This window comes from Cryptotermes secundus, unplaced genomic scaffold (genome assembly GCF_002891405.2).
Source record: "Cryptotermes secundus unplaced genomic scaffold, Csec_1.0 scaffold454, whole genome shotgun sequence".
NCBI lineage: Eukaryota > Metazoa > Arthropoda > Insecta > Blattodea > Kalotermitidae > Cryptotermes > Cryptotermes secundus.
The window spans coordinates 833837-855580 of NW_019729215.1; the positions used below are offsets into that span (position 1 = coordinate 833837).

General features: G+C 41.3%; 1 protein-coding gene across 4 annotated transcripts in view; it reads left to right on the forward strand.

Annotated features, from left to right (window-relative positions):
- LOC111865456 (adenylate cyclase type 8) overlaps positions 1-21744 on the forward strand; it is a 116049-nt gene that overhangs the window by 87573 nt on the left and 6732 nt on the right. For all 4 annotated transcript variants that reach the window (XM_023853505.2, XM_023853506.2, XM_023853503.2 and 1 more), the window contains 16 exons: positions 2255-2404; positions 2948-3027; positions 4462-4611; positions 5875-6011; positions 8155-8248; positions 9034-9306; positions 11143-11373; positions 11591-11688; positions 12913-13114; positions 14515-15608; positions 16750-16990; positions 17764-17890; positions 18289-18395; positions 19971-20085; positions 20171-20316; positions 21033-21243. In XM_023853505.2, the coding sequence (XP_023709273.1) occupies positions 2255-2404; positions 2948-3027; positions 4462-4611; positions 5875-6011; positions 8155-8248; positions 9034-9306; positions 11143-11373; positions 11591-11688; positions 12913-13114; positions 14515-15608; positions 16750-16990; positions 17764-17890; positions 18289-18395; positions 19971-20085; positions 20171-20316; positions 21033-21243 (3456 nt within the window). The remainder of the gene's footprint in view (positions 1-2254; positions 2405-2947; positions 3028-4461; positions 4612-5874; positions 6012-8154; positions 8249-9033; positions 9307-11142; positions 11374-11590; positions 11689-12912; positions 13115-14514; positions 15609-16749; positions 16991-17763; positions 17891-18288; positions 18396-19970; positions 20086-20170; positions 20317-21032; positions 21244-21744) is intronic.

Here is a 21744-nt window from a genome sequence, read left to right on the forward strand (position 1 = left end):
GGCCACAGCCACTTCCATCCAAATCCTTTCTAATTCATCACTGAAATTTATGCTACACTTTGACATTGTGTAATACAATTGCTGACATCACAATAAAGTAACCTACAAAGAAGACAGTTCAATAGAATCCAAGCCTGATTCATTACATTATTTGCCATGGTTCTTTCGAGTACTGCTCTGTCTGCATGTTACAGAATACATCTAGTGGAAGAACAAGTAAAAAAGAAATAAGGCTTTCCCTGTAACAGGCCGTGAAGGCCCACAGGGTTGTGAGACGTTGAGGTTCCCACATTATCTAGACAGTTGGCTCAAAGATGATGGTAAGGTTGTCAGCTTTACAAGCTGGCCGCGCTTTACTCCCCAGGAAAATTATTTAATTAATTCCTGATACTCATTTCTGTTAGAGGCTGAGTCGACCCCAAGGTCATAGTGCGGCCAGAAGGATTAGGTCAATTGAAAAAAAGTCAATGACATCAGGACTTGAACCCGCGACCTTCCGGCTTGTAGCATAGTGCCTCAACCAACTACACTACTGAAAGCACACGAATGGCACATGATAATATACAGCTGCTTATATTAGCGAAACAAAACCTGAGGCGGGAATAAATAATGAGTCATTGAACCATTTTTGCTATTAAATAAATAGTTACCCCATAGCTTTTGTTATTTCAGGATTTATTCACTAGAGTTCTTATGAAGAAAAGCTGACACAGCACTCAGGATAGTAGACCCACTGATAACATTTAAAAATAGTCAATTATATGTAATAACATCTCAATAAGTTACAGTGTGTGAAAGATACAATAATACTTCCCTTTTTCAGTAACATAAGTACAGATTCAGTTTCAGTATACACTGAAGTTATATCCTGCATACATATTATAATATTTATCTTGTTTTGGAGCAGTTTTGTCATATAGACTCTTGATGTCACTCTGTTTTAGTTCTTTACTGCATCACTGAACTCCACTGCACTGTCTTCTTGCACTTGTCATGTTGGTACCAGCTTTCCATCACACTGTTTGGTCACATACGAATGCTGCATGCTAATTCTACACAGCTTATTCAGGCGATGTCATTCTTCAACATATTCACAGTATCTTGGGCAGCCTTGGTGCCTTTAGGCTCTGGAGGGAGGGCACACACCCATCTACCCCTTGTACTTAGTCCACATCGCTGTGTAATAAACTTGTGTTAACAATTGTGATGCAGTGCTCTGTACAAGATGTCACATGCTTTGTCCAACATCAGTGAACTCACAGATTCTCTACTTCTAATGAACTAGCATTTACAATGATAAAATACCTTCATAAAAAGTTGAAAAATTTGTGCACCTTGCACATAAACGTTAATACAAATTTTATGTCAGAGTGATACATTTGTGTACAGAGAAGTGGGAATTTAGTTTTGAAGATTGTAGATGGTATGCTGCTAAATAATTATATGAAAATAAGAAGTTAGGATAAGATAGAAAATGTATACACAAGAGAACTGTTGCATACACTCACTTTTATTTAATTATTTAAAGAAAATGCAAGTTGTACTAAAAAATATTCTGAGTATAATATGCATCCTTCCTTTTGCTCTCCAACCTTTGTTGAAAACATTTTTCAATCTGATAAATGTTTAGTAAGTTAATCGCAAGATGCCATGAAGCTGACCACTCATCTCCCTCTAGTGCCGAGGTTAAGTATAGTGGAACTCTACCTCCACTCGCATACATTTTAATGGAGTGGTACTTAATGGATTAAGCACAAGGACAACTTTACTTTTTATGCTTGAGGCGTGCACAGAAACATGTGTAAGTATTTATATAAAATATCCAATATTATTGTGCGATTTTAACAGAAAATGGGCTGTGATGTCAGATATCAGATTTCATAAAATCCATCAGCAGTTCATGAGTTGCTACAAGTATGGAGGCGGAGACATAACCAAGATAATTGGAACATTATTTAACTTTATTCATTCTGGTTTGTGACACTAGTTAAATATTATAAAATGATTTGACAACACTGTCCAGTGTGACTCAGTATATATTTATATATACCTTTACATATTCCGGTCAGTTGTGACCATCTTCAGAAGGCGATAATTACCCCTCCCCCCATTTTTATATGATTGGTTAAGAATCTGTGTTGTTGTTAAACTGTTTCTCCTTTTGTTGTGTGTTGAGGCCTCAATGATATGTCCTTGGCTCACAGTAAAATGTGTGTGATGCATAAAATGTGATTCATACTAACATTGTCCACAGTTTTGCCTGACTTTGTTGCCAAAGAAATGATTCGAGATATTGCCAAAGAGGAGGAGAAGGGCGCATTTGTCCCGAACCAGTTCCACAAGATCTACATTCACCGTTATGAGGATGTCAGCATTCTGTTTGCAGACATTAAGGGCTTCACAGGTCAGTAGCCTCCCCCATTTCCCTAACTTTTATAAAAACCTGAAATGAAAAAAGAAGTAAATATACCAAATACTACGAGTAAATATTCTTCCTCTTGGAATACTCTAGAAAAATTAGTAAAAATGCTTCCCAGTGACTTAAGTGTAATTTTGAAACAGTTATGTCCCCCCACCCCCCAACCTCGAAACTGATTGCTGTACTTGGAAGAGTCATGATGGCTGCCATGGAGGCTAAGCAGTATAACTGTGCACCAACTCAATGGAATTCAGTTGCTCATGTGACGAAAATGTTCCCCATCTTATATGGACCCTAAAGGTTCATTACCATGTTCATAAGGGCCCACACCTTGTCCCTCTCCTGAGCCAGATGAATCCAGTTTACATCACCTCCTGTGAAGTAATCTTACATCATTTTAGAAAGCGATTAACAAACATTTGGGGCATTTATACGTGTCTGCCCTATTTATACATGTTTTGGATCAACTCTTGACATAATTGGATTTAGTACAGAAAATCTCATTGAATATGAATGTTTTGTTGGCAGCCCTGGCAAGTCAGTGCAGTGCCCAGGAGCTGGTCCGTGTTCTGAATGATCTGTTTGCAAGATTTGACAAGCTTGCAGCTGTAAGTATGTCCACCTATAGTGTATCACATTGTACAAGGAGCTGGAATAGCTCCATCAAGGGACACTGGGATTCCTGGCAGGGACAGGAGTTTTTCCCCATCTACATCATTAGCTCCAGTTATGGGGCCACTGAGCTCCGTGGCCAGAGGGTATATGAGTCCATTTCTATGGGGCTAAACAACTAAGGCAGGCATGTCCAACTTCAAACAGGTTGTGATCGACTTTTTAGTGTCAAAACTGCCAGTGATCTACCACCCCCTCCTATCATCGTACCTCGCTTTAAGCAAAAATGTTTGTAAAAATAACACAACACATGATGTTTGTTGTAAAAGCAACATACATTGAAAGTACAGACTACTTTAACATGTATTTTCCCTTCAAAATCTGAATATAATCATATTACATTACAAGTGAATTTACATGCTTTTCACGTATAGTTTCCTTATAGGCTTATGAGATCGACCAAAAATAGTCCCGCAATCGATGCATTGGACATGCCTGAACTAAGGCATAAAAGTGACCACTTGCCTCCATGCATTGCTGAAGCTAAGGTGTATGGAACCATATCTCCACTCCCCCATATGTCATCAAGATGCAGTGCTTGATTAAGCACAAGGACAACTCTACCTTTAGTTATCATAATCTTGTTCTACCTATGTACCGTTTTTAGCAACACTGTCAGTACCCCACGATACATAGCCCAATACAATGATTAATTAGGAGCTAGGATGGCACAGTTAGCATAGTTATGGGCTATGGGCTGGATGGGTCAGGTTCAGTCCTTGGCAAGGGCTACATTTTCTCTTCTCTTCTTTGCCTGGAGTGGCTGGGGAAAATTATGAATAACCTCTCAGGACATCTGGTGTCCCAAATGACATTAAGACCATTTGTCTCCCAACATTGCCACCTGAGGCAACTTTCTCAATATTAGAATCGTGACTGCATGTTGTAACTGTGTAACTGTGTAACCGTGTAACTGTGTAACTTGAAGCGGAACGAATAAATTTCAGTCATTAATTTCACTAGATTGCAAAAAAAAAAATTTGGTTAGTTCCCCATCTCTGGTATTATTTTCTGCTGTTCTAGCATAGCAGATCTCTTGCATAAGGGTCCATACTTGACACCAGAAAAACGTTTAGACCATAGTCCTCTGAGATGTGACTCATGTTTGGTAGAGGGGTATCTGTGTTCCACCCTGAAGATGGACACAGCAGGGCTCTCTCTGAAACGTTGATGTGCACTTGTGAAACTATGCTATAAAACTTATTTCCTTGAAGCTGGAGACATCATGTAACTGAGAAACATTGGTAACCGCCCATGGAATTACAGAACTGTAGAATTTCTATGATGAAGATGGAGGCAGGCAGTTCCACCGGAACTTTGGTACCTATCGTCCACACTGCACAAGTCTCCATTGTTGCCTGTGCTTGCAGGAGAATCACTGCCTGCGAATCAAGCTGCTAGGTGACTGTTACTACTGCGTGTCAGGGCTGCCACGGGCACGACCAGACCACGCTCACTGCTGCGTGGAGATGGGGCTCCACATGATCAAGGCTATACAGTATGTGCGACAAAAGACACAGGTTAGTCAGACAAAGTTATGTAGGCTACCATGCATGGTGTCACCTGATTGCCTTCTATCCTGATGCTTGTTTTAGGCAGTTTGTTGCACCGTATGTTTTGGCATGTTTATCACGCACAGTGTTCTGTCATCTCAGATAACTCCATGGAGCACTGTCTTGCTTAAGAAGCTAACAGTTCCTCAACTACCCAGAAAACTCCATTTCTTTTTTTGGAGCATGAATTGTCATTAACAGATTCACAAGAGCCTACCACTGGACCTTATTGTCAACCAAATGGATCCAGCTCCATTTTAATATTATCCTACTATCTGCATCTATATCGTCCAAGAGGTTTCCTTCTCTTTTGGGTTTCCGACTGAAATTTACGTTTACTGCATTCTCCACCCGTCTCATCTTCCTTCCTTCAATAATCGTAGTAATACTCAGTAAATACAAATTATGAAGTTCCTCATTGCATAATTTTCTCCATCCTCCTGCAAGTACTCAAAATGCATCAAAATACAAGATCTGCCCACATTATGCAACTGATCTGTTCTTTAAAATGTGTTTGTGTCTTGAAGTCCATAATGTGGAATCCGTTTTGTCATGGAGTTCCATATTATTATTGGAGATGTAGTCATACAGAAATCAGTTTTGGTTCTGTTGCAGTAAAACACACATATTTACCCATCAAAATAAGACATAGATGCATAAACATAAACTTGAAAAATCTTGAACTTGATGGTCTCTTTCCAGGCCTCTTAAGTAGGAGCAGTGTACTGCACAATCTAAACCCTAGGAATCACACACACCACTCATACACATATGTGCGCATGAGCTGGCCATGTGGCTAGACATGGCCGTTCGCACAGTGGATTTCATTGCCTCCACTGAGATGAGGGTTGAGCTGCAGCCACTACACTGATACCCCTTGCCATGCTTCTTCTCAGGTTCCAGCCACAAGACCAGATCTGAAGGCAGCCTGTATACCTGTATACTCCCTACTGTGTCACTGGCATGAGAACATATGTGACCTTGAATTCTTCCTTGGAATAAGTAAATGGGCTGAATTTTTTGTTTAAAAGATTATTAATATTTTTGCCCAGTTTCTGTAAGGGTGAATTTAGCTTCTGTCCTGTGAATTTTATAGTCACTATCTTTCAGTTGTATCATAAAGGGTTATGCTCTATAATCAGAGTGTCCATAATGCAGAAGTTCACCTTGAGAATGTTTGCAACATTTCCAAATTGCTATTGACACTTGACCAGTCAGTATGTGTTGCAGGTTGATTTGGATATGCGGATTGGAATCCATTCTGGTTCAGTACTGTGCGGTGTACTTGGTCTTCGTAAGTGGCAGTTTGATGTGTGGTCATATGACGTAACATTAGCCAATCACATGGAGTCAGGAGGCATCCCAGGGTAAGCAGATTGCAGCAGAAAAGGAGAAATAGGAGGTGTAATGCTGCTAAGGTTACGTACATGTAGATATAGTTTTTGAGGTAAAATTGGAATAATAGTAGCTAGACTATAAGATTAAGAAATAGCCATGATGAAACGAACCAGGAGGCTTAGGTCTACAAAGAATTGTAACAGGGAATGCCTGAGTCATTAGAATGCTAACCCGGCAGTGTAATAGCGCTGACATTGAGGAAGGAGCTATATGAAGTGGGTCATAAACACTATGGCAGGAGGAAAACGCTGAGTCAGAGGAGGCGGTAGACCCGAAAGAGTCAACCCCTTCTCGATGGGCAACCAATGAGGGAGGCCAAAATCACGTCAGAATGGGCAGGCAACCTACCCGGAACTCAAAGAATCAGCAAAGAGAGGTTATATAAACCCTAGAAGACTTAATCAAAAAACCTTTTACCTTTTTACCTTTTTGCCTTTTGACTTTTGAATAGTATTATGTGATAGAGAGTCCAGCCAGAGGCTATCGCCGAGAGGGCGATGGCCATGAGTGGGCATTGGTTGGTGAGGGCAAGCGTCTGTTTCTTCAATCTCAAGTAAGTGAAACCAACTTCATATAGCCATGAACATTAAGTGTAACAGTGATAATTGTAAAGTGTAAAACCATAGGGAAAGATAGGCTAACTAGATTGACTAGGTTCATTCGAGATACCGAGGCGTAGAATACCCGCCAGTAGGGTGACAGGAGGTAGAACCAATGATGACTGCAGGTTCATTATCCAGTGTAGTACAACCGACGAACGTCGGTAAGAGTGCATATAGATGTATATATTGACATAGAGAAATAGAATAGGATAGACATGCGTGTGAGTTTACTTTAACCTAGCAATTCCTTAAGTGTTACCCTCTTCCTTGACGACTCCAGGACCTCCCAACACTCCGGCGAATTACGAGTTAAGCCAGGACAGTGACGCAAGCTATGATAAGTTTACTAGATTTCTTGAAATTAACAAGATGGTGGCAGCATACTAAACAGGGTGACAGAGCTGGATATTTCCACGCCCTCTGTCACCACGGCATAAGAGAGGTGTAGCGGCGGCTTAAGAGAGGTACAGTGGCGGAAGCGGTGGAGGTACCTCCACGCCCCCTCACGCCATAACAGGGGGGAGTTCATCCTCCAATGTAAATGTATAGATATTGCGCATAAACAAGTCCTCAGTGTAGCAACAACTGCTAGTTGGAATTAGATAGAATAAATAAGCTGGTAAATATGCACATCATATAACAATTCTGGTGCTTACATTCTGTTGTTAGCTCCATATTTTCAGTTCCTATATAAAATGTTACCAGCCCAGTGTTTCTCAAGCTATGAGATGACGTGATATTAGAATCACTTTAGTTTAATGATTGGTGTGTTGAAAACTGCATGACTTACCAAAAAAAGTGCATTCTACATAAGAAATATGTTTCATTTCCATATAAACCTGTCTTCAAGATATTTTTTTTTCTTCTGGTAGGTATTTAGCAAGTTACACTTGAGGTGCAAGCAATAATGCATGTACAAACTGTCTCTTACTGTTGTCTCATCTTCAACCAAAGCATACCAACAAATTTAGTAAAATTCTGCAATATAAAAATATGGTTAGTGGGCTTTGAATTGTTACATGCAGACTGACTGAGAGCCAGACAAACAGAAGCACAATGGTGATGACAATAGGTGCATTTTTGCAGCTTATGGTTGTGAACACAACAGAAGTAAATACATGAATGTGGTTCAGTAGAAGCCTTCCTGAGTTTAGTTACTGTCTGCACAACTAACTAACTACCTGATTCTCCCCATGGAGGAAAGTCCTTTCTGAGAATCTGATAGTCACTCACTACTTAAGAAGTTGCCAGCCTTGTATGGAACACAAAATTTTCATTCTGTTTCCTCAAGATCCCACCACTGGAGTCTGTCCTGTGGAATAAATCTAGTCCATATATTGACACCATATTTCTTTGAATTTTATCCTCCCAACAATGTCTTTGTTTTACAAACAACCCCTTACCTTCAGGTTTTACAGCTAGACGTTAGTATGCATTTCTGTCATGTGTGCTACATAACCTGTCCATCACCCAAGTAACAATGTATGTATACCAGAAAATGATGTTGCAGTCGAGTTCACATCTCAAAGGCTACTCTGGATTGCCTGAATGATGCATATGAGGTGGAGCCTGGTCATGGGGACACAAGAGACAACTACTTGAAGGTGAGCAATCACAATATCCATACATATAAAACGTAAAAAGCTTGAGGCACTACGCTACAAGCCAGAAGGTTGCAAGTTCGATTCCTGATCAGATCATTGGTTTATGCAGTTGATCTAATCCTTCCAGCTGCACTGTGATCCTGGGGGTTCATTCAGCCTCTAACAGAAATGAATACCAGGAATCTTCCTTAGGGTAAAAAGGATGGCCGGCTGGGGTGTAAGGCTGACAGCCTCACCTCCACCTGTGAGCTGAGTGTCTAGAAATTGTGGGAGCCATGATGTCCCGCAACCCTTTTGGCCTCCATGGCCCGTTACAGGGATAGACTTACTTTCTTATCATTATCACTTGCTATTTGTCACATGTTAGCAATCAGAGTTGGAAGTAGCTAAGAACGGAAACAGAAGATAGTATCAGTAGACGGCAGTGGAGGTAAACTCGAGTCGGTATTGCAGTATGCACCTTTGCCAAAAACGTTCATAGCATATCTCTAGATTGCAGTACCACTTAGTGTGTATTATTGTAGCATCCTAGTAAACATGTAGCTATTTCTTCAGGACTCTTCAAGCTGGTAACATGCATGTTCAGTGAAATAGCGATATCACAGTGCCTCTCAAGGGCTGTAGTGTGAGAGTGGTTCGCAGAGACAAGTACAGGATGACCAAGCATGGTGTTGACATTGGCAACAATTTCCTGTTGGAATTTCAAAGAGCTTTGTATTAGCCCTGAAATAATGTCTTTCAAGTGAACTGAAATGTTATGCCTGGTGTGTACACACTCTCCACAGGAGCATGAGGTGGAGTCATACTTAATTAAGCAAGTTGAGCCACTGCGCCCTCGTCGGCGTGTGTATCACCGTGTCTCCAGGCCACGACTCTGGTCAGTGGATGAAAAGGCAGGCACATTGGTCACACTGTCATCTGCCAACAACAACAACTCATCTGTAGCGACAGTTGTCACTGCCGCACAGCAGCAGGGGTCAAGTGGAGGTCCCACGTCGCTTGGCTTCATAGACGAGGAGACCACTACTGACTGGCAGCCGGAGATTCCCTTTGAGAATGTATGTGGCCAACTTAACCTTGTCCATGTTACATACTTTGGAACACCAGCTTATTTTGCCTCAAACCTGTGTGATGTGTTGCACCATGAGTTTAAGGTAGTTGCCTATATTTTCTGGTTTCTTTTTTTGGCACAGGTTTCAATGGGAAGGCTTTGTGTTGCAATGAGATGGCTTTATGTTGGTATGAGATGGTTTTATGTTGCAGTGATATGGCTCTATGTTGCAATGAGATTGCTTTATATTGCAATGAGATGGTTTCATGTTGCAGTAAGAAGGCCCTGTGTTGCAATGAGGTGGCTTAATGTTACAATTAGATGGCTCTGTGTTGCAATGAGATGGTTTCATGTTGCAGTGAGACGGCCCTGTGTTGCAATGAGGTAGATTAATGTTACAATTGGATGGCTCTGTGTTGCAGTGCGATGGCTCTGTTGCAATGAGATGGTTTCAAGTTGCATGAGATGGCCCTGTGTTGCAATGAGGTGGCTTAATGTTACAATTAGATGGCTCTGTGTTGCAATGAGATGGCACTGTGTTGCAATGAGGTGGCTTAATGTTGCCATGAGAAGGCATTATGTTTCAGTGAGATGACATTGTATGACAATGATAAGGCTTTATGTTGCAATCCTCTCATCAGCATATAAATGTCATTATAATGGAAAAGAGCTGAATCCATTCAAGTTCTAGTGTTCTGGGTTTTGACACCGTGTAGTCTAGTAACTTGATAATGTCTCAGAGGGATATTCTGTCGCTGTCTTCTACTGACCTGAAGATGGGGGCAGTATTTTTATCTTATATGTTGATGCCCACCTAACCAGACTGCTAACAAACTATCTATCTAACTCCATTGAGTTGAGCTCCTTATGAGAAGTTAGTAGTTGTTCAGTTGGTAAAGAAATTCCCCCATTTTCTCTGGAACCTAAAAGTTCATTTCCACGTTCACAGGATCCTGCCACTGGTCCCTGTTTGTATACAGATGAATCCGGTCCACAACCTCCTGTGATATTGCTTTGTCTCCGGTCTATTCCTGGACTTTCCTAGACATCTCTCTCCATAAGGTTTTCCTATCAGAATTTGGTAAGCTGTCTCTTTGCTGCCATGCATGCTGTATGCCCTGTTCATCTCATCATCATGATACTACTTTTGAGAAGTACAAATAATGATTCTCCTTATCATGCAGTCTTCTCTAGCCTGCTGTTCTCTCTTGCTTTGCTTTTTGTGCATTGAGAGGCCCTGTATACTTGTATATCTAACAACAGAGGACAGCAATTTCCTCACCAAAGGTTTTAACACCTGATGATGACCACATTGGTCGAAATATGTAGCAATGGACTTTTAAAACTTTTATCAAACTTTTAAAGTTAATAAATGTTATAGGACATAGTGTTGCAATGAGTCTGTAACCAATCAACACCAAATTAAATCTTGTATTTACACCCATTCGTTCTTCCCTCCAAGAGTGCCATGTCGTCACCTGGGTGTCAAGTGCGATAATTAGACAATGCATTTTCATGATTCTCTGCATCACATTGCACCATCTCCACATCCTTCATATGTGTACCTAATTGGCAAGCACGAGATTTCAGAATGTGCTTTGTTCTGAGTCACATTTAAACTGTGGTTGGCTCCTTAACTTCGAACCCAGTTTCCCAAAAACTGGTGTTGGTGGACGCAGTACAGTATTCTGGTGACAATATGTCCTGCCGCTCTAGGTCCTCAGTGCAAGCTGTAGTTCTCCCCAGTATGTAACACTGCCCTGCGTTTTGTCTCATCAGCCCCTTGCTCTGCCATGACTTTAACATGATTAACTACTTACTGTATGGCATCCTGTCTGTTTAGTTGAATTCAGGGGGAGCTGTTGACTTGGAGGAAGATCCATTCCAGGATGATGATGAAGTGGGTAATGGTGGGGAGGCAGGTGACAAGACTGTGCCACGTGGCCTGTCCATGGCGGAGCAAGTGGATGAGATAATTGACCACAGTATTGAGATTGAGAGTAACAAACGCATGCGTAATGCTAACCTCAATGCCTGGACTCTGCGTTTCCATGATGTTGCTACTGAAAACAAGGTGAGATGTTAGGCATGTATCAGTTTTGTGTTGTATCAGTAATAATCCCATGGAACATGCTTATTGAGAAGCTGACAGTCACTCAGCTGGTCAAGAAATTCCCTGTGTCTTATAGAACCTCAATGTTCATTACCATATTCACAAAAGCCTGACACTGATAATTTTAGCTGTACATGGTTCAGTTTCCAGTACCACAGCCATGTTGTTCTGTCCACAGTTCTGCCAACTGCGTGAGGATATGTTCAAGTCAAATATGCTTTGCTGTTTCATCATCTGGCTGTTCGTACTGACATGCGAACTCATCATCTTGCCTAGGTATGAGACATTTATACAGGTACATTGTGTAGAGTGAGGGTATCTGCTTGGTAGTCTTGAATGTACCATCTACCATAGCGCTACAAAACTCTTGAATTTTTGCCCACACAGTGTGTCTGTCTGTTATGTATGATTCTCACAACAAACAGCGATTATTTCCCTGAACAACAATAACTGGTTGGGTTTTGGTATGGAACTGAACTGTGCTTTCTGCACAGTATGAACCAGATGTTTAAATATTCTAATGAAATCCATGCTTCAGAGTGCTAAATATGTTGGTCTGAGGAGGACCTGACTTCAAAGGGTTTCAAACTTGTGCAAAAGAGAAGTTAGTAGATCTGAGAGAAAACTCAACTGGGAATCGACAACATTACATAATGAGACCTGTCTGTGTGGGCAAAATATTTTGAAAAGTTGTAAATATTTACCTCAGCATAATTTGTCCTTCTATGCTATAAAAACATTGAGCTGTTACTCCCAGTAAGCATAACTGTGCTATGCTCAATATAGGGTTGTGCACTGCATTTGTTGAATGAACGAAATAACGTACTGAGGCTATGTTCATTGCCCCCCCCCCAACATGTCCCTAGAACCCTTATGTGTCACTAAACTGCCCACACTCATTTAGCCATTCTGTTGAAATTCGTACTGGTAACAATAACCTTGTCTGACCACAAGTATTGTGGAATGGTTGGCATAGGCCAGTGGAGTATAGAAAGCAGTACAAGAATAGACAGACTGAAGCCTCAAACCCTGTCATCCCGTAATCCATGGGACTGCCTTATGAGGTCTCATTTCACCTTCAGTATATTTTGTCAGCATGGATTATAATGCTTTTTCAGGTTTCCATGATAATATTTTGAAGTTTTAGCCTTTTGCCTTGTGACACTCTTTATTCTGCTGGGTTGTTACATTGTTGTAGGGACCTGCTGCCTTCAGCCTCATGGTAGAGGAAGTTATTTTTCCCAGAGAATTAAGGCAGCAGATTCCTCTGAAACGTTGGTAACCGTTCAACAGACCACATGGCATTCTATGCTAGAAAACAGCAATCTGAATGTTCATGACTACAAGAACTTTTACACGTCTCATGCAATATGGGAGAGGTTTAGCACTTTCTAAATCTTCACATCTGTCCTTCAGATGGAGGCAGGAACTTCCTCTGGATTTCCAACGTTTATTTTCCCATACACAACTGCATGCCTTATTAACAAGTGACGTCTGTAGGTGGCCGATTCTGGTTGCAACAATGGCAGTTGCAACCATCTTGCTGGCGCTAGCACTGGTGATGGTGATGGCAGAAGAGTTCCACCAGCTGCCTGAGACACTGCAGACAATGTCCAGTGTTCTGATGCATCATCGCAACCGCCGAACTGTCTTCATCTGCTGTGTGCTTGTTCTTATGTCAGTTGCTTCCTCAATCAGTCTGGTAAGTCTCAGCAGAGGCGCCATATCCTTTGTTGTCTAGGAATGAGGAATTTTGAATCCACCAGTGCTCTCAGGGTGGGTTTTAACTTAGGGTAACAGTACTATGATTGAGAAACTTCAGTGTTCAGCCAGCTGATTGGGAATCACAGCCAATGATCAAAATCCAGAACACCTTTCCAGCTCAAGGCAGTTAAATTTAACATATTGAAAGATGTTGCATGATATAATAAACCCTCGATAATCTGGTTGCAGTTAATCTGGATGTCAGATAATCCAGATCAAAATATGAAAAATTAAAAACGCTGTTCACTGTTGAGTATATACTTCAAAAGACATGTGGCATTTAGACAGGCAGATGAGTCACTTATCTGTCCAGACAAAGCTTGACACTTTCTTCAGACCTGCACTAATACATTCAAAAACAAATACAACTTCCAAGTCTTCTATCAATGAATAAATGTGTTGTCTTTTAATGGGTTGTCAATAAAGGATTTTACAGTGATATTTGTTATTTATTTTCATCAGCGCTACTAATGGCATTAAATTTTCCCTTTGTCTGTGTTCTAAGTCTTTTTTCTTTGCCACTTAGGGTTGCCTTTTGCTTCACTAACTAAAACTATTGCTTAATCTGGATGACCTCTCCCCAGTTACTCCAGATTAGTAAGTGTTTACTGTATCTATAAAATCTTGAAATGTCTTGCATGATTAGTTACCATAGGATTCTGACGATGGTGTATAACACACTGATATGTTGGGTTTTTGGACTTTATCCATCGTCCTGGTTTTTAAGATAACAAAATAAAAACACGACGTTTCGGAAACTGGATCTGTTTCCGTCCTCAGGTGAAGGAAAACACCTATTCAGTTGGGTCCGTTAGAAAGAGCTAGCCTCAATCACTGGACTGTCAGTGTCTTGCATGATGTCTGTAAATATCTTAACAGTTTGATTCTTTGAAGATACTGGCATCTATGACATGATGTCATGTAGTGTGATAGATCAGTGCTGATGTTTCAGAGGAATATGCTCTTTCTGTCTTCAGAGTACACTTTTCCACCCTGAAGATGGGCACAGCACTTTCCTTCAATATGTTGGTAACATTCTACCAGGCTACATGGTGTCACATGCCAGAAGACACCAATAGCATCGTGGTCAGGATCACGAGAGTCTCAAATTTGACAGGCAGCGTTCTTCAGTCATGAAACTCCTTATGTCATTGTGTGTTGGCACTTTAATTTGGTAGGGAAGAGAAGTCCTTGAGAATCATTACTGGAAACTTCAGTCAACTCATATAAAACTGAGTGGACTGAACAGTTACACTCTGCATCTGTGGGCATTGGTGAATCAGATGATGCAGTGACATGACATTGTCTGATGGCATGTATTTTCCACATCTTTAACAGGTGCTGTGTCCAAAATCTTCAAATGTTACAAGTGAACCAGAGAAAAACAGCAATGGTGTCCCCTCGTTAGTGGCCAACCCATCTCCACAAGCGATGGTTCGCTCCCCAGTGGGTGAGGTGTTTCTGTCTTTGCTGTTGACTGTCACCTCTCGAGAGTATCCAGCCTCTGCAGACCGCGTCGTGCTACCAGAGTGCATCACCAACATGTCAGAATGTAATTCAACGATACTTGCTACTAATTCTATGGCAGGGAATACCAGGAACTGGAGGAGAAGTGTGTCTAGTCTTAATAACAGAAACAGTGTGATCTCAAGCAGGAAAATTGTCAGTGAATATAATTCTGATTCATTAGGAAACATGACCCAGTTTAATGATACTACTTTTCTGGGACAAGTAGGATTAAGAACTAACAGTGATTCAGGCGCCACTGTTGGGCAGTTTGACGGCAGAAACAGAACTGCCTGGAATCACTATCCAACACATGATGTGGGAGATGGAACGAACAGAACACATGCTCATGTCATGGAGCACAGTGTCCGTAACAAAAGACACAGTAGGATTGCGATTAATTCAGACATTAACATAATCAGTGATGATAGTAGTGCAAAGAATGATGTTAAGTTAAGGACTCGTAAGTTTATAGCATCCAATAAGAATACAAATCATGTTGGGAACTTGTGGAAAAGTCTCATAGCACAAGGTAACAACATGTTTAGCATGGTGCATAATGTCAGAGACAGAGGTAGAATCCAAGACAGAGTGTTGCTGCGTAATGCTGTCAGTGTGAACAACATTTTGGTTCAGAAGCGAGGCAAGAGAGCTACAGAAGATGACAGTGGCTTCTCCATGACAGAAGAGAACCCAGTTTCAGAGCCCGGTCTTCATTCTGATGCCAGTTCACGGGATACAAGTGGTATGGGGCCTGAGCAGTGCTTTGCCCCAGAATACATCGTGTACACATGGGTGCTATGTCTGGTGGCCCTGGCTACAGCTCTCAAACTCTACTACCTGGTCAAAACCACGCTGGCCTCTGCCATGGTCACTATCTTCACCACTCTCATACTGGTGGCCTATAAGGAAGTCTTTGACAAGGAGTGAGTATGAGCAGATCCTCAAGATGTTCTGGTTTTGTTCTGTCCTATTCATGTTCTTCTGTATGTGTATTGCATGCCATCTTCCTTTAGGTTTTATTATTTCTATTCTTCCTCTTTCCAACCTTAAAATGTGCTGAGAGTTTCGTGCAATTTATTTTAATCATCTTACTTCTGAAATCATTCGCCCTGTTTGGCTGCTACTGTACGTCTCCCGGTGTACCTGCAGGCTCTTCATAGACAAGGCCTTTGGGTTCCAGATGAGGAGAGGTGAGGTGAGAAGTGTGGGAAGAAGTAGCACATCAGTGGTTGCAGCTTCACAGTGAGGAGAGGGTGACTCACTATAACTAAGGCCCTGCTGTGACCCACACATACCCTACACCCCTTATCTCACAAAATCCACCGTGCATTCTGCTGAAAACAGCCAGCTCTAAAAAAAAAACGCTGTGAATGTACTCGTACTTGAATCAGATCACGTTGTAAGCTGAATCTGAACCCATTAGTTCCTTAGTAACTCCTACTGTTCAGGTGATGCACTTGAATCTTGAGCAGGCTTTCTCAATTCAGTGTTCATTATCATGTTCACATTGTACCAGGTAGGTGCTGGGAAAGGCCAGGCAGCAGTGTGTTTGCACTGCAACAGAAAACTTAGAGCTGTGCACTATCTGCATGTGCGTACCCCGCTTACACTGTATGTATAATTCATAGTCATAAAGTTACAAAACTAAGAAAAGGAACACTTTGGGCTGCATTTGTTTTTGTTCAGTTTAAGTGTTCGTTGACTGCTCTAAATTTTTCTATGTTAACATGGGAGACATAAATTGAACACTTACATTTTTATGCTCATAAAGATCTGTGGCCTGCACAGCTGAGCTGACCTGGTAATATGACCTGATAGCCAAAATAAACCTCTACCTGTGCCCTGTAACCTCTGTGGTTGAAAGAGTTTTGTTAAATAACCTAAGAATTAAGCAAGGAAATGCATTTGTTCTTGTACACGTTTTTGATAATACTGGAAGATGGTTTCTTGTTCATTGTGCTTCTGCTACAGTAAGCAGTGTCTCCTGAAGCTGTGGAGCACATTTGTCCACTGTTTCTTTCAAAGTACAGAACATGTAGTTACATTTTCTGTAACTTTTCTCAGTAAAGAGGTCATCCCCAAAACGGCGATCATGGTGCTGCTTTTGGTGGTGTTCCTGATCATGGTCACATATCATGCTCGTCTAGTGGAGGTGACATCAAGATTGGACTTCTTGTGGAAACAGCAGGCAGAGCGCGAGTTGGCAGACATGATGGAGACCCGAGCTAACAATACCCAGCTCCTGAAGAACATATTGCCTGACCATGTGGCACATCACTTCCTAGGGGAGGACAGACCAACAGAGGTGGGCGCTGAATCCACATCGGGAAATTTAGAAACAGGCTTTGCCTTGCAAATGAAGTTTGGTGAATAGGTCTCCACTTACAGTATGGGGGTACCCATATGCCGAGATTCTCTTAGCTCGATGATGATTATGATGATATAAGTGGCTGGCGGACACAATGAGCACATGCGCAGGTAAACTTGCAATGGATCGTACCTGTCTCAGAATCGAAACTTTTGGCACAAGGGTCCAGTAACTTAAACTTAGACAGGAATGCACCCTCAGCCCAGGTGGTTACATTGTGATGTATTTGGAGGTCGCATGTTTGGGGTGTGTGGGAAGAAATTACACAGGGTGGGTTGCACCACAGCAGAGGAATCTCCCCAGGTTAATGTATGGGCAAACTGTAATTTCGCAATTTGAGTGTCATTCCTTCTTTAAACTCTCAGCTACTGACAAGGAATGCAACCATATCACAGGCAAAGTACTGACACTTCTGCCTGTCTACCTATAACTGTAATTACATGTGGAGTAGGCAGTCAGGCAGAAATTTTGAAAGTACTATCTCCTGTGATATTACCCCAGGAAGTTGGCTAGAAGTTCACTGAAGTTTAAACAGAAGCTGAAGCCAAGCAAACAACCCACGTGAAGCAGGCAGTGCTTCTTGTTGGTCATTTGGTTGATATACTCTTCAACCCTGAAGATGGAGGCGTCACATTCTGCAGGCCTATATGGCGTCCCACCTGAGAGGATAATAGTACTCTTCATAGGCAACAGTTTGTTTGGTTTGACAGGAGCTGTACTCCCAGTCGCGAGACAAAGTTGGGGTGATGTTCGCCAGCATTCCAAACTTCACAGAATTCTATTCAGAAGATATAAACAAAGGAATGGAATGCATCCGGCTTCTAAATGAGATCATTGGTAAGCCATCTTTTTAAACTCCACATGGTAGTGATCAGAGTTTCCTTTGGAGGCTTGGGGGGGGGAGTGTGAACACCTACCAGATTACATCTTGTCACATCCCAGAACGCTGTACCCTTAAAGGTCACTGCTGTTAGAATCTCAAATCTCGTAGACAAACTGAGAAAATTACATAACATAAAGTTTAATGGTTTTAAATCATCACTGATGTTGTTTGTGGAATATGTGACCATGGAGATTTTGATACATTTGCCATGAAGAACTTCATTTGGTAGTGATACACCATGAAATGTATGTGGCAGGTGACTTTGGTTCATCCTTACATATCAGAGCCATGTATTGTGTTGACATTATTTTTCTGTTGACTGTATGATTCAGTGAAGTTCATTGTCTTCCAGCTGACTTTGATGAATTGTTGGATGAACCTCGATTTAAAAGTATTGAGAAGGTCAAGACAGTCGGAGCCACATACATGGCAGCATCAGGACTGAATCCTGGCCAAAAGGTACATAGTTTGTATTTGTTTTTGCTAGTTAGGTAGGTTAATGCATTTTACTCTCTGTAGCATAGGTTTATAATTCCATATTATCTTTAGATATTTGTCACCATTTGATGTTCATCTACTTTCCATCTACTACATTACCAACTGTTTCCCACATCCATGTGTAATTAAATGTTGATTTGTAAGTTATTTGGAAATTCTAAATTGTCCGTTGAGTTGGCAAGGAACGTGTGGGCAGGAGAGTCATGTTCTGCAGAGAAATTGGATACTAAAGTAGAACTAGATTCAGTAAAAAGTAAAGCTGTCCCTGTAAGAGGCCATGAAGGCCCATAGGGTTGTGAGACGTTAAGGCTCCCACATTACCTTGACAATCGGCTCAAAGATGGCGGTAAGGTTGTCAGCCTTACGTGCTGGCTGTGCTTCACTCCTCAGGAAAATTATTTAATTAATTCCTGGTACTCATTTCTGTTGGAGGCTGAGTAAACCTCAGGGCCTAGTGCAGCTGGAAGGATTAGGTCAATTGAAAAAAATCCAATGACCTCATCAGGACTTGAACCCGCAACCTTCCGGCTTGTAGCATAGTACCTTAACCACTACGCTACTGCGTACCCCCTAGATTCAGTAACAATGCAAAGCAATCTCTTGACTCTGTATGATTTGAGGTTCTGTCTTGTGGGATATAGTGTCACATAGTCAGGCGAAAGTCAGCCAACATGTTGGAGCCAGTGGGTTCCCTTGACTTTCACTGCACTACATGACATTATATCCCAGAAGGCAAAACTCCTCAGTCTCTTGACTTTCATAAAGGGGTACCCTTATTTCTTTTTTACCAATTTTTGGTATGTTCACGAAAGAGGTGCAAAAATGAGTCCATTGGCTTCACCACCATTGTTTGTCCGCGCATAACATACAGAATGAGTGAAGAGTTTTTCATAAAAATTGCTTTTTTCTGAAAAATTACATTTTCAATTAAAATTGGGCATCAATAATGGACTCTCTGAATGAACACCTATGTAACTTGCTGAATGTTTGCCAGAGCAAAAAATTCTTTTCAACCATAGTTGTAGAGGAAAATGAAATACACGTTTGTATATCCTACACAGTTATTCCTTATGTCTTCTGGTTTTCAAGATAATCAGATAGAAGCAAACAAACATGCCAGACTTAGTATGCTAAGCATACGTTTCCCCCAACTTACTTATATTAAGCAAATTCTTCAAATTATAGATGTTTGCTTGATTGTCTTCTTATTGTTTCTCATTTCTGAATGAATAATTTGTCTGATTTCATAGTGTTTTTTTTTCTTTCACCATTTCTACTTCTCAAATTTCCCAAATTTCCCCAAATCTCTCTTTACTTGTTTCCTCATTATCATCTTTTCCTTCCATTGTTCCTTCCTTACTATCATTCATGTTTCAGCCATCATTAGGTGGGCAATGCCCACTGCATTAAAAAGTATCATCTGAGTGTCTGAGTGTTCTGTCTGCAGTGATGCACAAAAGTGAGTACACTGATGTGTGCTGCAGGTGATGAAGTGTCAAGGTCTGGTCGTGTCACTGAGAAATTCTTTCTGTTCAGGTGGAAGAGGACGAGTATGAACATGTGTGTGCTCTGGTGGACTTTGCCCTTGCTATGAAGACACGACTTGAAGATGTCAACAAACACTCCTTCAATAACTTTTACCTGAGAGTTGGTAAGTTGTGATGTGATGGCTAAATCTGAGCCAGGGTGTGTGTATCCACTGGATGTCTAGGTGTAATGAATTTGAACTTTGATAGGAATCAGCTGTGGTCCATTAGTGGGTGGAGTGATTGGAGCCCGCAAGCCTGTGTATGACATCTGGGGCAACACTGTGAATGAGGCATCTCGGATGGATTCAACTGGTACCATGGGCCAAATCCAGGTCCCTAAAGAAACTTCTGTGGTAAGGGCAAGCTTGAACTTCACACATTTTCTCCTCTGATGGACAGAACAGACACCATGTTGTGTAATGCAACCTTCCCTACAGCTCTGCTATACAAGCTTGTGTTACCAGCAGCAGTAAAAAAAGCCATTATGTCCCTACAGTAGATGCATTTTAAAGGGGAGATAGCTTAATATACACTAATTGTTAGCAGCTAGTGTTACTGCTAAAAATGTATTAAGTATTTGGTGCTATGTAACCCTGGGACTGATAGTGTTGTATAGTAACTCACAAAAGAAGAATAACTTAACCATAATGCATGATCAAAGGTTATAATGAGAACTACAATTTACCAAAAAGTTTCTGTAAAGAATTTAAAATTCTTGTATTGAGAATAATAACACTGAGAAATTGATGTAATATTTCTGTTCTGAATGAGGTGTGCTTCAGCTGAGGAAACACAATTGGTCATGGAATTTTTGAGCAGGCTTCAGTGCAGTTAAAATGCACATTTAAAGTGTACTGTCCCATGGGACATGGTGCTGTATAATCTGGTAGAAGTTACAAGAATTCCTTATGAATTTACTGCGTCCAGTTTCAGAATTGTAGAGTAAGCCAAGCACCAAGCAGTGCAGTTCCCACATGTACATTTATTTCAGTATGGAAAACCATTATTGTGTGAGATGTTTCTCAGCCTCCTTGCTGTACAGTCAGACACATCATGTTGTTTTATTCAGATCTTGGAGAAACGGGGTTATCAGGTGCAGCTGCGTGGCATGGTGGCTGTCAAGGGGAAAGGAGACATGGAGACTTACTACGTGATGGGACGCAGAACTGGGCGTGCCCCAGGATTTGTGCGTCAGCCGAGCACTTACAGCAGCCTGGCAACTGTTGTTTACGGGATGTTGCAGGCACGCCGCAGACAGACCATCAAGAAGGCAGTTACACGTGAGTGGCTTTTGAAGTTAATGAATCAATTAAATTTGCTTGTAGTACAAACAGGCAAATCTCAACATAGAAGAATATTTAATTAATCTTTTCATTATGGGATGTTAGAGAGACATTTTGGATTGTACCATAGGGATTAGATTCCTGGCAGGTTTATTGTGATCTTTGTCTTTAAAATGAAGTCCACAATGGCCCAAATGTCCATCCAGTCTTCTGACTAGTGTGTACTGGGCAACTTGTCTTAGGTAGTAAAACAGTTACAGCTCCTACCTGACGCTTCAGGTGTGCCAATAGTTTATCAAATACATGGAACTTTACCTCTGTGCCTCTTATACACAACAGTTACCCAGCTGGCTCACAGTAGTTCAGTACATCTGGTTGCTACTGATTCATTTGAATGCTGAAGTGCCTGTTACACGCAGCTTTATTAATTTCCCAACAGAGTGCTAACACTCCAGACTTGTATTGAGGAGGTTCTTTGTCTAAATCCCCTCAGCTGGG